Below are 18,230 nucleotides of genomic sequence, written 5' to 3' on the forward strand. Positions count from 1 at the left end.
GCTTTCTCTCTCCAACACCCTGTTGCAGTAAATTACACTAATTGTATCTGGCATGCTCCTTCCTAAGTATCGGTGGCATTAGCTATTGTTCTTTATTGATTGACAGGAGAGAAGAGCCTTTGTGCCTTTGACCATGTTTTTCTCTGTTTATTTGGGCAGTGGGGAGTATTGGTGGGGGAGTCCCACCTTTTCCCCAGAATTAAATTTAAAGACTTATCCAGAGCTCCCTAGATGACATCAAGTAATTCAGTATACCTTTATGAAGGCTTCCACTATTCAAGTGTTTCTTTTCAGTCCAGTAATATGTACTGGAACACCTCTTCTTGTATGAAATGTCATTTTATTATTTATTTATTTATTTATTTATTTATTTATTTATTTATTTATTTTAAGAAATTGTCTCATTTAGTATGATTTGCTGAATAGCTGCACTTAGAATTCTAGCTTAGTCAAAAAACTTAAAGCAATTAATAACTCTGATTTTTTTTTTTTATTTAAAAATTGTATCCAACTGCTTTTACGGACAAAAAGTATAAAGTAATATGTGCAAAATAGTCTGTTCCATATCTAGTACACCGTAAGCCATTTCTTGTCCTGAAAGATTAACTTCCGGAAGATTGCCAGACTAACCCAGGAATGGCTGGATTGTCATAGTCCAGAACAAATATGGAACATTCTGTAAATTCCTCAGAGGTTTGATCTCCAGAGCAGAATGTTTTGAACGGTCAAACTCTACAGGTAGTCCTCAATTTATGATTGTAATGGAGCCTGCCCATCACAGTCATAAGTCATATGAGTCTTAAAATGAGTTGGTCACATAACCAACCCAATTTTATGACCTTTTTGTAAGGGCCATTACATTAAGAGCAATTGTAAAGTGGTCACTGGGGTCATTAAGAATGCCGCAAAAAGAATGGAAGTGCCAATTTTCAGAGAGACTATTGTAAATTGTGATCATGTGACACATGCAGGACACTGCAAATGACAGTAAGTGTGGCTGTGATGCCAAGACCCATAAGTACCACTGGGGAAACAGCCATTGAATTTTAAATCCAGGTCATAAATAGCCCAAGTTAGATCCCGCGTAATTTCAAATGGTCGCAAGTCAAAGACAACCTGTAAAAAACCTTGGAAGGCAGGTTCTTCACATTTCTCATCCTGTAGTTCAAGTTGTAAACTTTTTTTTATATACACACAGATTAACAGGAGTGATTGCTGTAGTTCCCCCTATGACCTTGGACTGTGCATTTGCACTGAATGACTGCTATTCTGAATTACTTTTCCACAAGTCACATGGAAGCCAAGAATGTGCTTCTCCAGCAAAACTGGTATCTAAAAAGCTGTTTAATAATGAACTTGGAATTCTGAAAGATGGCAGAGTTCATTAGTTTCACTAAAGTAGGTTTCTTCCAAGAAGATATTGCAGTATTTGTCTGTGTGGTTAAGGCTAAAGGAGCTGTTATTGCGCAAACATATCTTGCTGTGCAATGGATTGCCAGAAAGTTTTATTAACTTTCCACAGAATGCATATTCATTTTTTGCAATGACAGGGTCAAGGCCTAGAGCCAGGGGTCCATAGTTACTGTTATTCTAGTCAGCTGGTTTAGAGAGATGCTTGAATATCGTAGTGCTCAAACTGCAGTTCTCATTATCCTATACTGGGATTATTGTAACCTTTGCTCTCTGTGACATATCTACAGAATGCTCCCTTCTTCCTAGGCTCCAGTTTTCTATGGCCACGTTAAATGTAATGGGAAGTTTAAAAAGCAAAGAAAAAAAAATATTAGACCATAGGAGAACTAGAGTTCCAATGTTACAAGGTTTATTCCTGAATATTAGTTGCTTTTTAAGAATGTGAAACATTTACTTCTGACAAGCACGGTAGTTATGTAACTTTAAAAACCTATTAGGCTATATTTGTGTTAGCAAACAAAAAGGCCAGCACAATTCATGGAGGGGAAAGGACCTGACTGATACCTTAAAAATCATGGGCCACAAAGGAACACCTGGTGCATTGATCAGCTGTTCAATGGCCCAGTCAATGAAGCCTGGAGGCACTGCAGGTGCTCAGCAGCTTGTCTTTGTGGGCAGAGATGGCAGCAGATTCTTCTGGCAGCAACAATGTTTAGTGGCAGAGACTTTTTAAAAAACACCAGCGAGCCACAGAAGGCTGCTAGGAAGGCCATATTATGTGCAGACCTGTAATACAGTATACTAAATAGACTTGGTAATGTTAAGAAAATCAGACCCACTCCAAAGCTTTGGAAGACTGGAAAAATTGAGGTAAAAGAGTCTGATGCTTAGCGGCATTTTGCTAGTGCAATTTCTACTTTTTTTAAAGGAAATTTGCAGGCATGAAATGGATGCAAAGATACAGCTCTTTGACCTAAAAGATAAAATAGCTAATTAATAGGGTGAAGGTATAATGGTTCTATGTGTTCTTTACAGCTCATAACATATCTGCTATAGGGTTTTTTGTAGGTACAACATAGATCCACAGGTTCAGTAAGCTGGACCTATGGAGCAGTAGTGGTTTCAAAATTTTTTACTACCTGTTCTGTGGGCGTGGCTTGGTGGGCGTGGCATGGCTTGGTGGCCTGGCTTGGTGGGCGTGGCAGGGGAAGGATACTGTAAAATCTCCATTTGCACCCCACTCCAGTGGAAGGTTATTGCAAAATCTCCATCCCTACCCCACTCCAGGAGAAGGTTACTGCAAAATCCCCATTTCCTCCCAATCAGCTGGGACTTGGGAGGCAGAGAATAGATGGAGGCGGGGCCAGTCAGAATTTTTACTACTGGTTCTCCGAACTACTCAAAATTTCCGCTACCGGTTCTCCAGAACTGGTCAGAAGCTGCTGAAACCCACCTCTGCTATGCAGATTGTAATAATTAAAGCTATGACTTGAGAAAAAGGAAGATAAATATGCTTTCACCAGTGCTGCTTTTTGTGTTTCCACAAAAGAAGGAAATTTTATAGGTAGTTAGCAAGTTAGCACCTTAACTTTGAGAGACAAAAAAAAATTAAGGTGCCAAGTTTTTTTGTATTTTATTTTTTAGAAAGCCTGAGGATTCCATTTGTCTTTTCTTCCTTTTTTAGATCTTGTATTTATTAATTTTCTTTGAAATCTAATTTTATTCCCAAGTCTAAAGTATTTAGTATGCTTTATTTCTTAAGCAATCTTCTACAAATCTTTATTTCTATGTTACACAAGGTAATCAGTTAGCAAAGGGCTCTTTTTTGCAATTGTAGTTTAGAAATTATGGATTAGCAGTTAGAGAGTTAATGTGATACTGAGCAAACCATGGTTTTAAAAGACCACACAACATAGGAAGCCAACCAACATACCCAAGTTATGACAAGTTATGACCCAAGATATTATCCTTAAGATCATTAGTATTGAAATGATACAGTTCTGTAATGCTGCGGTCTTCTTTGCTGCAATGATTAGGAGTATTATATAGAGTTCTGATTGTTAAATCTTTATGAGCATTGTGCATCTGGATAAAAGTTACAAAGAAAAATCAAATTTATCAAGCAATTGAAGCAAGTCCTCTCTAGGTAAAATTGGAACTCATGATATTGACCTAGTTTAGGAATGAAATGCTGCAGGAAGAGAAAATAACTTGAGAATACCAAGAACTCAACACTGAGCTACATATATTCTTCATAATGGGAAAAATTTAACACATGTGGATTTTATTTGGGGGGGGGTGATAAGGGTCATAAAATAAAGCTCTTTAAAATTATTCATGTTGTGGATAAAGCGGTTAGAGAGGTTTGTTTTCTCAAAATGCTACATGTGGAATCTACTTAAGATTTTTCATAAGGCTGAATGATTGACAAACAGAAGTACTTAAGACAACATATAGGTAACTTTCTCTATGAACATATTTTTTTATAAATCTTCAGTTGATCATTGTGAGAAATCATTGTAAGAAATAAGTTATTGGATTAGATAGATCTTTGCTCTGATCCAGAGTATAGTTTTTGTTTTCTTCTGTGTAGGTGAACTTTCATGGCCCTCCAATAAATTTATAGAAAGGTTTATAATTGGTGCATTTTTCTTATTATTTATTGAAGTATAGTAAGTAGAGGTTATTTTCCTAGCCTGAAACGTGAACTGGGAGTAATTTATTTTGATGTCTTTTATAGTCATAATTCAAGTTAATGTTGAATTCAGTATATTTATTAGCACTTTCTCAAGTGTAGTTGCTGTACCTTTAAATATACTCTTGCTGTTTTCTGCTGCCATTCTATATTTCCACTGCTCCTTCACCTCTCGATCCTGAATAGTCTGCACTGATAAAAAGAAACTGCCCTCCTCTACAATCAGAGGCTTTCTACACTTCTCAATTAAGCAGCATAAAGCAATGCAGTGAATTTGCTAATCAGGCTCTGTGATAGGGTTCTGTTTCAATATGACCTCCTGGACTTTATGTCTAAGTTACACAAGAATGTTCTGTGGGCTGAGGAAAAAGTTCCTTCATCTAATCAACAAAAGCTGCTTACAGTATGTTCTTAACCGTGCCCGAGTTAGATTTGTCACCTGACATTTAGAAAAAGTTTTTTTCCAGTCTTTCTTTTCCCCCTTTCTGCTGCTAATTAATGCTAGGAAGCCGAAATGCTGACGTGTTCTGAAATGTATTGTAAAAGGAGACAAGAGGCACTGATTTTTATATTATGAATGTGAGGATAGTCTAAGATTTGTAAGCATGGCTGAGTACCTTAGTGCTGTCCAGCCTCAGCTTTCTACCTAACTAGTAATTACTAAGCAGTTCTTTGACAGGATAATTAGAAAAGGAAAAGAACCATCATAGGGGATTACCCTGTTTTAAACATATTAGTCACCTTCTAGTTTCAGTAGGGAGAAGATGGGGATCATTTATCTTTTTCCTCAAGTTCTATGGTTCCTATCCAGTACTTAGCTAGATGACCTAGGATTAGAACTGCTATTGCACGCGAACCTGACCATTATAAATTGCCCTAAACATCTTGCAGTTTTTTTAGATTGCCCTAAAGAATATGGATAGAGACATAGTGGCTCAGTGGCTAAGACGCTGAGCTTGTTGATCAAAAGGTCACCAGTTCAGTGGTTCGAATCCCTAGTGCCGCGTAATGGGGTGAGCTCCCGTTACTTGTCCCAGCTTCTGCCAACCTAGCAGTTTGAAAGCACATAAAAAATGCAAGTAGAAAAATAGGGACCACTTTTGCTGGGAAGGTAACAGCGTTTCGTGCGTCCTTGGCATTTAGTCATGCCGGCCACATGACCACAGAGACGTCTTCGGACAGCGCTGGCTCTTCGGCTTTGAAATGGAGATGAGCACTGGGAACGACTAGCACATATGTGCAAGGGGAACCTTTACTTTTTTAAAGAATACGGGTATCTTAGATTAACATAGCAAGGTGTCTGAAACAGACACCTGTTTTTCTTAAGAGAGAAAACCTTTGGAATACAATGTGCCCACTGATCTATTTTTGTAAGTTGAAGAGTGGCTTACATATGGCAGCAGGCCTCAACTCACTGCAAAATAAACATTGATTCTTGAGCTTATTTTTTTCCTGAATTGCTCTGAAAGCCATCCTATGATACTATGAGCCTATGAGCAGTGGTGACGCAGTGGTTAGAATTCAGTATTGCAAGCTGACTCTGCTGACTGCTAGAAGTTTGATCCTGAGCAGCTCAAGGTTGATTCAGCCTTCAATTCTTCCGAAGTCTGTAAAATGAGGACCCAGATTGTTGGGGACAATAGGCTGACTGTAAACCAATTAGAGAGGGCTGTAAAACACTGTGAGCGGTATATAAGTCTAAGTGCTGTTGCTATTATGTAGCTATATTAAATCATAGGCTGAAGGATAAGATTCTTAATGCATCCTTGTGCTAGTCATTAATGATTGGATATATTCAATACTTATTGAATAGCTTTAAATTTGGTCTTAAGCCTATTCTAAAGCATAAAGCTAGAAAAAAAAAGTCAGATTTAAAAGTAATTAATTGGTGACAAAAAATGAAACCTATTGATCATTACATGGTTTTCCTATTTTTTTCAAACTATTCTTTTATTATCTTGTCTTTCTTCTAAGAACTGAAAGTAGAATATTATACAGAGAAGTAGAATGGCAGAAGTTTCCACCAAGCTTCTGTAACATCAAATTTGCATTCTTTATGAATTATGCAAATTAGGGGATGTGTGTGATCTCTTGTTTTGCAGAAATTATTTTGCTAGTTATGCTTCACAGTCCATTTGTTTACTTAAAATTTTTGAGTTTCAATTGATATCGGGAATACATGTAAGAGAAAGCAGCTTTACTTAAAGAATATGAAAACTGAGTTTTTGAGTCGAGAAACACAAAATAATGATATTCAAAATAATACAAGTATTTTCTACATTTCTATGGAACTGTGGCTTGCATTCAATCCTATTTATATCCTTAGATGTTGGGCGATAATTGAATTGTAGATAAAAGAGAAACAGGAAAGGGATTTTTTTTCATAAGTATGTGGGAAAAGGCATCTTTTTTCTCTTGCTTTGTTTTTGGGACTTGTGCTGGAGCGTGATTACATTGTTATAGATTAGCCATGTGTATCTTTATGTGCATGTAAGTTACTAATGCTTTGAAATAAACAGCAAGTTGGAATGGAAAGCTTATTAATCAATCCTGTTGCAATGGTAGCTGCCCAATTTAACTTGTAGTGTGTTATTAATTCAGAAAATCTAAATAGAACTAAGGGCTAAACTACAGAAAATTCATAGAATTATTAATAGTAACAATTATTTCATTAGATTAAATGGTAATCTAATTAATTCCAGTTTAAATTAACATATTAAGAGCAAATTTTTAAAATTCTTATACCACTAGCAAAATCCAGATTTCATTCTCGATCGGGCCCTCTAGCATTTGACACATCATATTAATTGGTTCTTGAATGAGACATATTTAAAAATATCAACATATTTCTTAAAACATCTATCCTGATATACCTTCCCCCTGAGTATTAAAATTGCATTGTTGGGATAAGTAGAAGAAAATCACCAGACTTACTGGGTAAGGAAGAGAAGGGACAGGAAATTTCTCTCAATTGATATTCATGCAGGCGAATATAATTCTAAGCACTTTCTAAAGCAGGATGTCAAACTCGCGGCCCACAAGCTGGATGCATCATGTGCTGGCCACGCCCACACCCAGTTTAGCAAAGGGGAAAAAAGTTAGGATACATCACGTGACGCTGCGAGTTTGACATACTTGTTCTAAACAACAATACAATAGTTATTTGGGCTGGTTATTGGGCTAGTAAGCAAAACCTGATGTTAACATCTTTATATTATTTGTGTTCCATTACATTTTATATTTTAGGATATATCAGAGCATTAGCAAAATCTTAGGACAATATATCCAGTGGAAAGATTAGGAAAAACTGAACAGTTGGTTGTAGTACCAAAAAGAAATATAGGTGATCTGGAACATGTAAATTGTGTTTGAAAATGATGCTACATTATTGTCTCAAATATTCCATTTCTAGCAAACCTGATTTAAAACAAAATTTTCATTAGTATACTTAACCCTATCTTCTCAACATGCAACCCTGTCCCTCCAGATCTCTTCCTTTTTAATCAATATTTAATCTTCTACCTGTATTTAGGCTTCTTGCTGGGCTAATAAACCAGTTGGTTTACTTTGGATTTAGCACATGGACCTTGTGGCTTATATACCATTTTATATATGTGTGTATTATGTGTGTATGTGTATATGTGTGTGTATGTATGTGTATGTGTATATGTATACACATACACACACATTGTGTCACTGTATGTATACACACACACACACATACACAATATATGTGTGTGTGCGTAAGCCAAATTGCTATGGCTTGTTTAGTACAATATGTCAAGATTAATACTATTTGCAGTATGTCAGTGTAGGAAGTTAGCACCCACCCCTTTCCTGGAAGAGTGAAATATTTTAAGAAATATGAAAAAGGCAGAATATTATATTTCCCTGAATGAGAAATGGAGAAGCATATTTTACAGACAAAGCAGCTCCCACCTTCCTGCCCCCCACCCTTTGTCAATGGGCCACTAAGGCCTGGGCCAGTCTATTCTACATAACAAAGATCTGCCTCCTTCAGGCAGAGCCATAGTAGGAATTGCCAAAGATCCAACAAAGATAGGATCATCCCTCTACACAATAGCAGCAGAAACTCACCACATGTGACCTGGGAAGCACATGTGACCATCAGACAGCAAGGCTAGCTAAGACCCCAACCCCCTGGGAGTCTGACAACCAATCAGGATACTCTTTTGGGGCCCCAAGAAATGTAGAGCCAGAGAGAGCATAAAAACCCAAGGATTTACTGTATCTGCCCCTTTTCTGTTCAGGAATTCAAGCCATATGATCCTGTCCACCATTAAACCATCTTTCCAAGCAGCCTCCATGTTTCCACTGTCTGTTTCCCCACTTGGAGCAGAACCTAGAAGGATGTTTCTTCCAACATCAGTTCACAAGTAAACTGGGCTTCACTGTGACCTAGCCATCTTTTCACGAAAAAGGTTCCATTTTATGAATTCAGATCAGAGAAGGGACCTTTGGGATAAAATGTGATATTTTAAACATGATCTTTAACTTGTATAATAACACAAATTATGTTTCTGGAAACAAGAGTACTCATAAAAAGACAGTTTGTTGGGTTTTGTTGTGTGTCACCCAACAAATGAACTGCTTTATTTCCAGTATTTAGTAGATAGAGATTGCTTCTTTTCTTGCTGCAAAGCTGCAAAGACAAGTAAGTAAGCTTTTGGAACTTAGAACTATTAAGGCTGAGCAACTGTTTTGTACCATCATCATTAAAAAAAACAAACTTAAGTACCGATTTGCATACAGCTGTTAAAACAATGCAATCTGCTTGGGAAGACATTCGCTCAACTGCTGCTTTTTCTCTTTGTCCTTTTCCGTCTCTGCAACAGTAGAAACATGAATCACTTGTCACACTAATTGGACAGTGATAACCCAATCAGTGTAAATATATGCAGCATAATTCAACCTCAATTGTTTTAATTGCTTATATTCTGTGATGAGTCCTGCAACCTGCTTCGCCCAAGTTTAGCCCTACTTTGTGAATCAAGGCCCAATAACCAAAAGAGACTCCCATCCTCTTTCCAAAACTGTACAGCATACACCCAAACTTTGTCCCAAAGAATTGGAGGATTAACTAATGAAGAGAATTTATTGTTGCATAAGGATGTGATGTTGGATGTCGCTCATTATCTGAGACAGTGCAGTGTCAACAACAATTTTAAAAAGTGGGAGACTCTTAAGAACGCCTCTATCCTATCGTTTTCCAAATGGCACAAATGCTACAGCTGCCACTTAGTATAAGTAAGTGGAATGAATTGAGGCATATAAAGACTTTGCTGAAAGGAAATAGGAAGCTTGATAGCAGCTTTCAGAAAAAAAGTGAGCCGCTTCTTTTAGATGCAAACCCAATAGGAAATTTAAAGATAGAAAAATAAAAATACATTTTTAATTGCATTATGGAAATTATTATGTAATATTTTAAATATATCCTTAAGCCAATCTTCCACAACCTGTTGCCTCGCCTTACAGATATTTTGGTCCAGTTCTTATAGTTAACAGGTTTTTGTTTTTGTTTATTGTGCTAGCATTTCAGACTGTTTGCTTTTTCAAAAGATTAAAGTAATATACCTTGAAACTAGACAGTATGTAGCGTTTTCGCTTCTAGATTTTAGTTATGATAATTTAATTGCAATGTATAAGAAATGTAAAAGGTTTAAACAGTTTTGGTTGCCCAAGGCTGAATAAGATCAGGGTTTTTAAGCTATAAAGATCAAAGTTCAAAATGTAGTTTGTGACTTTACACTCGTATCACTTGTTTTCTGCTGACAACAGAACACAGCATACAAGTAACACTTCTGCAGCTAAAAAAATTAGAAATAATAAAATAGACTCAAGCAGCGAGGTTATTTTTTTATAATTCCTTTTAAAATTTTGTATTACTTAATATGATTAAACATATAAAATCATGAGATTGGGAGTAGATCACAAGAAGTACAGTAATTGTGCATAAAATATAGAAAGGTGGAATTCTCAGTGAAAATAAAGAGAACATTCTTGTCAAGTATAAAATTTGCACAGAATGTTTACGTAGCTACTTAACTCCAATGTTCAGATGACCTGTTAGAGTCCACATAGTTTAGGCCAGTGATGGCTAAGCTTTTTCTCGTGTACCGAAAATGTGCATGCTGGCACCCATAATGCAATGTACTGCCCGCGCATGCACACATGACCCCTCCTTACTCCCCTGCCCCCCCGTGAATGTGCGTGTGACCCCCCTGCCCCCCATTTTTGGCCTAGCAGGCCTCTGCAGCCCCCTGGACCCAAAAACAGGCCATGGAGGCACACCGCACCCCCTGTGCATGCGTGCGTGACCCCCCACATGTGTGTGCAATCCTCCTGCGCATGCGTGTGCATCTTGCGCATGCGCACTGTCCCCCTGCGTATCCCAAAAATCAGCTGGCGGGCAGGAGGCCTGTGCACGCATGCAGAGTGGAGTTAAACTGGGCGATGGCTCGCGTGCCCGCAGAGAGGGCTCTGTGTGCTAGCTGTGGCATGCGTGCCATAGGTTCGCCATCACAGGTCTAGGCCATTTTATCCCTTTTTTTCTACAGTTCTCCATATTCTTGGAATTTAAAGCACTGTTGAGATGAAATGGCTTTACAGCCATTATATTATCTGCAGTAAGATTTGATAGTAGAGAACAATGTGTTGCCCCATAATCCTGTGTAATCCCTGAAAGTCTTATGTGCAACTACCAGATCTCTAAAATTGTGTAATGTTTAATGTAATAGAAGTGGATATGTGTTATAAAAACTTGAGTAGGAAGTAATTCTTTTTTGTTGCATATAACAGGAAAGATTTTTGTAAGTAACAGCATCTAAGCTACTTGGCTTATCCCCTCAAAATTGATAGGGTTATATAGACCAGGAGGGGGTAATTAAGATATAAGCTAAACTGAGAATTGCATAATAACTCAGAAGTGGCCATTGCAAATAGCCTTCTGTTTACTGCTTTGCATGGTGCTAGTACTAAAGTTTTTGATTTGTTAACCTTTTAAGTTTCAAAGAGCAAGGTGCTATTTTGTGCCTCCCAGGTTTTTGTTAATAGCTGCCTGCATACATGTGAGTTTCATCCAGAGCATCCAGGAAGCAGGCAATAATAATAAAGTAGTCTTTGACTTACCAGTCACTTAACAAATGTTAAAAGTTACAATGGATTTCAAAAAAGTTAGTTATAATCCATTCTTGAAGTTATCATTGCTGTACCACCCCAGCAGTCACAGTTCCATGATCTCACTTCAGATGTTTGGCAGCCAGCTCCCATTTATGACATTTTTTTGCCATTTTCTATTGGTAAACTGAATTCAGACTTATAACCATGTGGTTCACTTAACAATGTGGTGACTCGCTTAATAGACATTGTAAAAACAGTTGTAAAATTGAATCCGGTCACATGGTGACTAAATTTATGACTACAACAATGTACAGCCAAAGTCCCAGGATCAATGTGGTCATAAATCAAGGACTCCTGTACAATATTCTCATACTTGTTCTGTGTACTAGTGCAGGGATCTCCAACCTCTGGGCCGTTTGCCCACTAGTGGGCCATGAGCTGTTTGCAACCAGGCCGCAGAAATGGTGGATGAGCGAATGCCCATCCCCACTTCCCACGAGCAAATGGAGCTGCGTGCACCCTTGCCAGCCACTTGTGCGGAACTGTTCCCTCTCCCTCCTCTCACCCGTCTACCAAGCTGGAAAGATTGGGGAACTCTGTACTAGTGTAAAAGTATTTCATTGATAAGTATAATTTAATTGTACATGGCCAACAACACTAATTGTTGTTCTATATTTCCAATGCTATGTTCTCTACCATATTGATAGCCATGAAAATTTTCTTTCTGTGACCTTTAATACAGTCTTCATCAACCTAGTGCCCTTAAGATGTGTTGGTGAGCATTAATCATCTAGCCAACAGGGAGTTGTAGTCCAGTAGTATTTTGGGGTATTTGAGAAGGCCACTCATATATTCATTATGCACACCCTACCATATTTGAATTTATAGAAGAGCAGACTTCAATCTTCTGAAATTAAAGAATAGGGGGAAAAAATGGATGTGCCCAAAATAACATTTTCACATTATCCATATATCAGATGAAAAGATAAAGATGTGGCTGTCCTGATATAAATCTATTGATCTTTTACTAGCACCAAAAATTTAAGTACCTAAATGGTATAGTTGGTAATGTTTGAAAGAAATGTTGAAAACTGCAAACTAATAAGTTAATCTTAATGTGCAGTGGAATCCATGGAATTTAATGTGCTTTGTCATAAACAGCCAACTGATAACTAGTAATAATAGAACAAAAAATGGCCAGTACAAATTGCCAGTCATTTGTTTTGCAGAATGGGATTGTGTAATTGTCTTCATGGCAAATGTTCTTCCTTGATTACATAATGATATGTTCTGTAAAAGTTAAGTTACTGTTGGCTTCCGAATAGGTAAGAAACCTGGCATCAGTCTTTCAATGTTTGGACTAGTTGTCTTACAATATGTGGTATTCAGTATTAAATAGTATTCAGCATTCGAAAAAGAGGTCATTTCATACATTTTGAACCTAGAATGATCAGTTTTAATATTTTGCTAATGCATTGATTTTAGCCAGAGTCATGTGCTAGAGCAGGGATGTCAAACTCAAGGCCCAGGGACTGGATCCAGCTCACGGGGTGCTTAGATCTGGCCCGCCCTGGAAACAGCAAAGGATTGGCCCATGGTGTTTCTGGCAGCAAAAACGGACTCCTGAGCTCTGTTTTTGGCTGCAATGGCCTCCTGCAACTCTCCCAAGCTCTGATTTCACTGGCAGAGGGTTGCAGCAGGTCGTTGCAGCCAAAAATGGAGCTTGGGAGCCCGTTTTCGCTGGCAGAGCACTTGGGCCACCACAGGTGCCCCCGACACGAGTGATGTCGACCTGGCCATGCCCACCCCAGCTACTCCCACCCGGCTGGCCGACATCAAACATAACCCTGATGCAGTCCTCAATGAAATTGAGTTTGACACCCCTGTACTAGAGATAAATGGATGTATGAAACAAACATTATAGCTCAGATTTTCAATTTAATATACTTTCCTGTAACTATCTATAAACTGGGAAATTATTGGGCCTAATTATTTTCTTATGCATTATTTTAATCTTTTCTTCTAGGTCAATGTTCGAGTTACCACAATGGATGCAGAACTGGAGTTTGCCATCCAGCCTAATACTACAGGGAAGCAGCTGTTTGACCAGGTTAGTGTAAGCATGCATGGATTTTTTCAAAAAAAAATTGCAAGTGAGAATTTGATTTCTGATAAAACATAAACCTGGAAACCATGGATACTACAGATTAGTATTCCTCTCCTTTTTATCTCTTCAATCCACTGACCATCTCTACCTATTCTTAAGCCCAAGAAAATAAAACTACCACCTATATATACTGCTAACAGCTGCAGGTTCAGTAAATGTGGTAGTTAACATTTCCCTTGCCATTCTATTTAACGTTAAGCTAGGTGTTTGACCTTTCATTATTGTATTTTCATAATACAATACTATCAGCTAACAAAAGTTCTGCTGTGTCCTTTAATATATTTCTTATAGATTAAAAGACAACATACATCCGTATCTTATTCTCCTTCCTATTCTGAAGCATTTCAGTTTCCCAGACTCATTTCTTATAGCAATTTCTTATTCATTGTAAAAGTTCCTCCGAACAAATAACACAGATGTGTTATGACATGTCTGTTAGCCTGAATATAACTAATATTCTGTCACCATTTGCAAATCAAAGGCCTTGTTGTACTGAAGAGAACAAATTTAAACTTAATAACTTTTTTTTTTCCTTATTACTTATCTTACATTAGCTATCTGATCATGTATCCATCTGCCTTTTTGGAAACTTGTCTGTTTATTCCACATTAAACTCATCATTCTTCATAGGATATTAAGCAAAATGTTGTTTTATTTAAAAAAAAATAGTACCATGGTTTTTTGTTTTTGTTTTGCTTCTGTTTCATCTCTTCTTCATTAGTAGCTTTATTAGAGCTGTATATTTTCCCGTGATTTTTCCAAACCTCAAGTTGTACCTTATTTTTTCTTTTATTCACTATTTATTGATATTTTTGACTGAAATAGAAGGATCTAGGGAACCATATGCAGTCCACCGGTTGCCTGTATTATCCAGCTATAAAATATTCTATTAGCTTCTCCCCACACACACATACCATTGGGATGGGATGGCATGTTTATTGGATGTTTAGTAAGTCTGAAAATACTGAGTTAAAGTTCTGAGGAACAAATCCTAATGCACTTCCTTAGAATTCTAATTAGAATGACATAACAATGACATTAAATACTCAAGTCTGATTATTGGTGATGTTAGCCTTAATAAACTTTCAAGTCTTTAACAGCAATTTGCAAGATGTTCAGTCTAGACTACTATTATGTTCTCTGTTGAACAATTCTGCTGCTGTATCCTCCCACTTTTCAGTTTCAGGAAAGGCAATTTGTCTAATGGGCTTTTGAGCACATGGCAATAAGGCCAAGCGCTTATTTCAGGGTTCAAAAAATATAAGACAGGGTCTTATTTTTGGGGAAACACTGTGTGTGTGTGTGTGTGTGTATAAAAGCACTAACATGGACATGTATTGCAGGCACAGCATTTTTTTTTGCTTTTTTTTCCTGCTTTTCCTGACTAACACCTGCTACAGATTCTTTTACAACAGGTTTTCCTTGCTAGTGTAATAACTATAAAACTTGCCTTGTTTCCCCTATTTGAAATTCAGCAGGGTTTTTGGGGGGTGGGGGTGTTTAATTACTATTTTTATTATCCTGAGCTACCTACTTTTTCTCAATGTTTTAATTCTGGTGCATATATTTTCCAGCTCAAGTAAATAACTATCAGAGAAATCATACACCTTGAGCATACCTATCTCTGAAATGTGTCTTTTAAGGAAGCAGTTCTCAACATTTTTTTTTTCATTAATTTTTACAATCTTCATTTGGGAATTCAAGCTTCTATATGTCTTTGTCTTACTGCCATGAGGAAATATGCCCAGTAACTTTTTTATTTTTACCTTGCTTATATCATTTTCTGTTTCCTACATGAAATGAAACCAAGCAATGCACTTTATCATGTATGATAGCTTCATGGTCATAGAGTTGTTTTATGATGATTACTGCTAATTAGAAGTTGGAAGAGATTTTATCTTAAATTAAATGCAGTAACCAGAGGGAAATTACAGCTACTGGATTATTGTTCGGCTGGAGGCAAGTTAGTCAAGCTATCTATCAATAGCCTACAATTTGTTCAAATTGGTGAACAGGTCAGAAAAAATAAATAAGTTAAAAGCAATTGTCGCGAACTGTAAGTAATCAGAATATTTGTCAATGCAATTAAATATTCATTTGATACAAAAATAAATTGATAATGCTAAAGTAAAACTTCAACAGTAAGATAGACAGCATATAAATGTAATAAATAAATAAATGTATTATTTTGAACCTGATTTTCTGCTTTAGCCATTGATTTTTCAGGGTAGGATGATCCCCTGAAGGCTTTCATATCAGTATACAAAATCTCTCTTTCTAATATCCCTACTACCATTGTTCTTCAGATTCTACAAATATGAATCATTCTTCCATTGCACAAAAATTTCCTTTCCATTTTGACTGCTTACAGGAAAACTGCATTCCTCTGGCTTCTAGCTGCTCCACTCTTCTTCCCTTTTCTCTGAATCATGCTTACAATCCACATTGAGACACTCTAGCCGAGAGCTCTGCATTTCTCATCTCTCTACAGGGGCTTATCCTTATTGCTTGACAAGTTTATTACCGGTATAAGTGAGCCCCATTTCTGGAAGGTGGGGACAGTGTCACCCACATATACCCAATCACAAATTCTCCACTTACAGAACTGTATTTTCCTACTTCTTTTTTTTTTTTTTTGAATTTTTTTTTTTTTTACTTTACTTTACTTTTATTTGATTTATATACCGCTCTACTCCCGAAGGACTCAGGGCGGTGAACAGCCAACAATAAAATACATACATACAAAATTTAAAAAGCAGAAATAAAATCGAATTAAATAGTTTGGCCCAGACAGATTAAAACCCCAATCAATTAAAAACAAATTTAAACTTTGACTATTTAAAAATACTAAAAAATATTAAAAATTGTTTAAAAAGAGGGAGAAAATTAGGCCAGGCCCGCCTGGTGAAATAAAAAGGTCTTTAGAGCGCGGCAAAAGGTGCGCAGATCCGGGATCATCCGTATCTCCGGGGGGAGCTCGTTCCAGATTTTTTATTTTTAAACATAGATAAAATACATCTTTTTAGAACAACGGTTTGATCGGTATAAAATAAGTACAATTGCTCACACTCCCTTCCATATTTCATCCATTAACATCTTTAAAAAAAAAAGGGGGGGGAAACACACAAAGAAATCCAAACCCAATTTTTATCACTCAATCCAACATCTTATTCTAAATATTTGGCATTCTGCTATATCACCCTAAATCTTAAACTCCAACTATAGACAACTCTTTGTTATATTCATTTATCATTTTAACAATCAGTATTTCATATATGTTCCTTACTTCTAAGACCCAAATCAAATCTTTTCTTAAATCACATCAAATGTCTATAGTTTTAACATAAAATATTTTACTCCTCTCAGAATCCTTTCAGAATCAATTCACTTTAAAATTTATTCCACATTTCCATCTATAATTTATTATTCCCAAAATGCTTTGTTTTTGCCAGTTACGAGCTTCTTCTCCATTGCAACTAATTCTGATATTTAACTGGTTTGTATTTTCCTACCTCTGTTGCAAGGCTGGTCATAAGTCACTTTTTTTTAGTGCCATCATAACTTTGAATGGTTGTAAATCAAGGACTACCCTTATAAATAGTTAATAACAATTTCACCATGCTCCTCCAGTTTCTTATAGAATTAGGTTGCTGATTAGGGGGCCAGTTAATTTCTCCAAAAATTTGAAACTATGGAACATCAGAAGCTGTACATTTTTTAGGCCACACAGCTGCACAGGACCTGTTTGAGTTTCAGAGGTGATGAATGGGCAGAACATATGGTTGCACTCAATTGCTGCTCCCTTAATACTTCCTTAATTCAAATATAGATTTTCCTGAACCTGGGTTGCTACATTCAAGTCCAGGAAAAGGCATTGTTTATATAGAAAATAACGAATAGCTACAAAAGGGAGGCAACCATAATGTAGAAATATAACTTTTGACATCAAAAATAATCTTCCACCATGCATATTTAATTATGGTGCATTAGTCTTCATTGATTTATAAAAGATGCAATATTGAAACAACATTGCCATGTTTTATTAAGGTGTTGTCATTATTCAAAAATACAGTATGGGTCCAAACTGAATTTTCCTTGGACAACACTCTGAGCTTAATGTTAAATAAATAGTAGTACTATTATAAATGTTCTTATTTCAAGCAGAATTACATTTTAGTTACCTTTAACATTTTGAATAGTGTTCTAAATAATTGTTTTATATTTTAATCTATCAGCATGAACAGTATGTCAGTCTTCTTTTTTTTCTCAACCGAGTTTAGAAAGTTAAGCGTGGATGCAACACTTTTTGTCATTTGCTTGATATGACAAAACTTTAATGGTTTAATATTGCCTGTATGAATTGTCTTAGGAAGTGTTACAGCTTTAAACCCACTGCTTCAATCTTTCCTAATTCCTTTCAGGTGGTGAAGACTATAGGTTTGCGGGAAGTATGGTACTTTGGTCTTCAATGTATGGATAATAAAGGTTTCCCAACCTGGCTGAAGCTTGAGAAAAAGGTAATGAAATAAGCTAATTTTGATAGTAATAGCACTTAGACTTATATACCTCTTCATAGTGCTTTACAGCTCTTTCTAAATGGTTTACAGTGTCAGCATATTGCCCCCAACAATATGGGTCCTCGTTTTACTGACTCTGAAGGATGGAAGGCTGAGTCAGCCTTGAGCTGGTCAGAATCGAACTTCTGGCAGTCAGCAAAATTAGCCTGCAATACTGCATTCTAACCACTGCGCCACCTCGGCTCTGAAATATTGTTGAAATATTGGCCAGCAAAAGCCAACAAGAATAGGATATTTG

General features: G+C 36.7%; 1 protein-coding gene across 1 annotated transcript in view; it reads left to right on the top strand.

The window, feature by feature from the left end:
- EZR (ezrin) overlaps positions 1–18,230 on the top strand; it is a 40,704-nt gene that overhangs the window by 3,007 nt on the left and 19,467 nt on the right. Inside the window, exons 3-4 of the mRNA XM_070932630.1 lie at positions 13,275–13,358; positions 17,837–17,932. Coding sequence (XP_070788731.1) covers positions 13,275–13,358; positions 17,837–17,932 — 180 coding nt within the window. The remainder of the gene's footprint in view (positions 1–13,274; positions 13,359–17,836; positions 17,933–18,230) is intronic.

The sequence above is a fragment of the Pituophis catenifer genome, unplaced genomic scaffold, assembly GCF_029215685.1.
Source record: "Pituophis catenifer annectens isolate HBS135680 unplaced genomic scaffold, rPitCat1.0.hap2 SCAF_1, whole genome shotgun sequence".
Classification (NCBI taxonomy): Eukaryota; Metazoa; Chordata; class Lepidosauria; order Squamata; family Colubridae; genus Pituophis; species Pituophis catenifer.